Source organism: Quercus suber, unplaced genomic scaffold (assembly GCF_002906115.3).
Source record: "Quercus suber isolate HL8 unplaced genomic scaffold, Cork oak 2.0 scaffold_1183, whole genome shotgun sequence".
NCBI lineage: Eukaryota > Viridiplantae > Streptophyta > Magnoliopsida > Fagales > Fagaceae > Quercus > Quercus suber.
Genome location: NW_027070582.1, coordinates 65,153 through 69,018, shown reverse-complemented (window position 1 = coordinate 69,018; position 3,866 = coordinate 65,153). Strand labels below are relative to the sequence as shown.

At 31.7% G+C, this 3,866-nt stretch overlaps 1 protein-coding gene across 1 annotated transcript; it reads left to right on the top strand.

Moving 5' to 3' along the window:
* Window positions 1-1,849: 1,849 nt before the first annotated feature.
* LOC112022999 (protein trichome birefringence-like 38) lies at window positions 1,850-3,665 on the top strand (the record flags this gene model as incomplete). Its single annotated transcript, XM_065769503.1, has 4 exons — window positions 1,850-2,052; window positions 2,459-2,634; window positions 2,744-2,902; window positions 3,374-3,665. Coding segments are annotated over 4 exons (830 nt in total), but the record flags the coding sequence as incomplete, so codon positions are not given.
* Window positions 3,666-3,866: the final 201 nt, after the last annotated feature.

The following is a 3,866-nucleotide window of genomic DNA, read 5'->3' as shown; positions in this document are numbered from 1 at the left end:
AAAAAAAAAAGAACTCTTGTGATACTTTTTTTTTTTCATTATATAACTGTATTTTTGTTCAATTTTTTTTTAAGTAAAATAAATTATACTGAACCAACACTATATTTTGGAAATTAAAATTCTTAGGTACTTCCAGAGTAAGGAGAAATAGTGATTTCTTATCTCACATTCATGGTAGATTCTGTTATAAATTTAATGAATAGACCCCTTTATGAATGTGAGAGAAATGAACATCATTTTCCATATTTCGAGAATACATAAAAATTACTCCTAAATTTGGATGACTTTTGCTGGAGGACTTCTGGGCACATATTGTACCATGTTTTTGCAGCCTCAGAGCACAATTACCTTTGTTGACCTTAAAAATTTCAAAAATTTTTTTTTTGGGCTGAATTAAAAAAATTCAATCGAATCACTTTTTTTATGAGGATATATATATATATATTTTTTTATTCGGAAACAACTGCCTCTAGAAAACTGCCCTCCTTTCATGGTTGTAGTATATTCATGAAAAAGAACTCCAGTGGATAAAATTGTAACACATGGAAAGGCATTTATATACGAACGTATGATCTTTCAGTCATGCATGTACCAAAAAATATGACAGTATGTACAAGTACATATATCAAAAGAAGGCATACATTGCTCTGCATATCTTAGATTTTGTTGTGTGAATGAAGGATGTTCCACCACGAGTTTTATTTTTTTGTAATCCAGGCTGACATAGCAAGTTTTCATTAATATAATCAACAATGTCTTTTTCCTCAACAAAGAAAAAAGAAAAAAAGAAAAAAAGAAAAGGAAGAAAGCATACATATCCAATGTTTCAGATATTTTTGACTATTTCCTTAATTTTCCCCCTTAATTCTTATTGATTTGTGGTTATATCTTCATCTTTACTGGAATAGGATTTTTTAGTGTTCAACTTTCCTATGCTTTTTGAAATACTCCTACCATGTACTAAGTATTAATAAATAAATAAAAAAGAGGACTAATAAGGACAATAATATTTTTTTAATTAATCTGAAGAAATAAAATAAAAGTCCTTGAAAATGAGGTGTTTAATATTAGCACACTCTTGTTAGCAATGTAACTATCTGTTTATTTTTTAGAATGTATGTGATCATGTTTTTATTTTTAGTCAGCATCTTTCATCATTCTTCACTCACACACACATATATAATCACTTGCATTTGAGGTAAGATTGACATTCAAGGCAAGCAACATGAGGATGTCAGTAGCGCAGAAGGAACAAAAAAGCAATCTTTGGCCGACACATATCTTCTATCCTGTGCACTTTCAAAGACAGAATATAATCTCACAAAAATTATAAAGGTATTACAAATTTTACTATATAAAATTTACAAACTGACGTGGTAATAAATATGATTGGTAGGGTATACAACATTATGTTTAAATTGATGTTTAATGATTCAATTTGTAAACTCTATGTAGTAAAATTTGTAATATCCCTAACAATATTCAAACTTTTGAGAGAGAAATTGAACATGACTAAGAAGAATAGATAAGTAGTTCTTCCCATAAAAAACTGGGGCAAGGTTGATGGGGATAAAGGAGGAAATTCAGTACATCATGTACTTCTCATTTTGGAGGCTTTGTGCTCCATACTGTCTTAAACATCCTAAAATTCCGAAATGGCATTTACGAGAACAACTTCTTTGTGAATTATACTTTCTTATTTTTGTTTTTACCTAGGCTTTGTAAGACAAACATCCTCAGCATGAACATAATTTAGTTCGTCTCATAAATTTTTTTGTGAAACGAACAGTACTCTAATTAGTTTCTTTCTTTTGGGTTTGTGCTTGATGTTAAGTGTTACTAATAATAGAACCATGTTTCCTATTGGGAAAACATTGCAGATTTGATGGTCAAGATTTTTTACAGAGATTTAAGGGGAAGAACATTATGCTTGTAGGGGACTCCATTATTGTCAACCAGAAGGAATCACTAGTATGTTTGCTTCATGCTGCTGCACCTAATTCCAAAATCATAGTGGGGGGCAATGACCTGTATACTAATACAACAATCGAGGTAAATGAACTAGCTAGAACAATAAATTTTCATTAGCTTCTCTTTTTCTCATGAAGTTAGTAATTAGGTTGCACATATTATTTGATTGTTGGTGTCATTGAAGGTTAAGACTAGCATGGTAACAATGTTACAGCTAGCATGCTAATAATGTTTCAATAAAAAGGTTGTACTTACTACTTAATACATAAAACTCCAAAATTCCTAATTTTTTCAAAGAGGTTGACTAGTAATGTTTCAACGGAATATACAAAAACCTAATATTGATGTCCAAATCCTCTAAAAGTAAGAAAGGATCAGAAACTTTAAGTTAGGTACTTGAATGCTTTATTACTATAAACTCAAAGTTTTCCATTGATTCTGAGCAATACAATGCTACAACACCTAAAAATTGGACTGAATTTTGTAGGACTATGGAGTTTCAATTCTGCTATTTTTATCTCACTACTTTGTGGACATTGAAGAAGAAGTTTTGGGTCCAGTGTTAAAGCTTGATTCCCTGAAAAATGGCAAAATATGGAAAGATATGGATGTTCTGGTTTTCTACTCTTGGCTTTGGTGGTACCGTAGTGGACCTACGAAACCGTATGAACTTTATAAAATCATGCAATTTTGTATCAATTTTGAGAGAAAAACAAGAAGCAGAATGTGAGTTTAAAATAAGCTTGTGATTGCCTTATTATATTGATTGCAGATGGGATTATATTCAAAATGGTGTCGTGATTGTCGAGGACATGGATCGTATGGTTGCTTTTCGCAAGGCTTTGACAACTTGGGCCAAGTGGGTTGATACAGATGTGGATCCAGTAAAAACTAAAGTCTTTTATCTAGGAATTTCACCTTCCCATTACAAGTAAGTTAGTTCCCTTTCTCTTTCCAACTTCAATTTTGAAAAGTAAATTATACTTTTGGCCTCAAATTTTAGGTATAAGTTCCTTTAAATTTCAAAAGTTTGAATTTGGTTCCTAAAATTTCAAAACGGGGACAATTTCATCCCTCTTCTTATAGGATCGGTTTGATTTCGGTTCTTGGAATATGTTGTTTGTTCAAATTTGGTCCCTTGGTTATTGGTTTGATTTAGTCCCTCAAAAATGGGGTGCCTTAAGTATCCCGTCAGGCATATAAATAGAAAAATAAATGGAGGAACCAAATTATTCTAATTTCAAAATTTACAAGGACTAAATCCAAGCATTTTCTATTTGAGGGATCAAAATTGTATTTACACCAAACTTTAAGGACGAAAAGTACAATTTATCCAATTTTGAAAACTGACATTGCATTAGCAAATATTATATTGATGACTATGTTTCTTGTGTCAAATTAGTGGCACTGACTGGAATAAGCCAGGAGTGACAAACTGTGCAAATGAGACGACACCCATAAACGGGTCAACTTACTCAGCTGGTTTGCCATCAGCAGCATATATAGTGAAGGATGTCTTAAGTACAATAAAGAAGCCTGTTAATTTGCTTGACATAACCACTCTCTCACAACTAAGAAAAGATGCACATCCTAGCTCTTATAATGCATACAAGGGTATGGATTGCACCCATTGGTGTGTTGCTGGGCTTCCAGACACCTGGAATCAACTTCTGTATGTAGGTCTCACTAATTGAAAGATTGTTATATCTACAAAAAACAATGAAAAAGTGTAGCCATGTAAGCTGGAAAATCTAGTAGTCTCCAATAAAAAGACATAGTTTTTGTAGTTGAATTACATTGAAAAATGTATACATGGTCTAATTATTAATTTAGTTCATATGTAATTGATTTATTGATTTGGTGGTTATGAACAATGCTAAATGAAAAGGTACCTA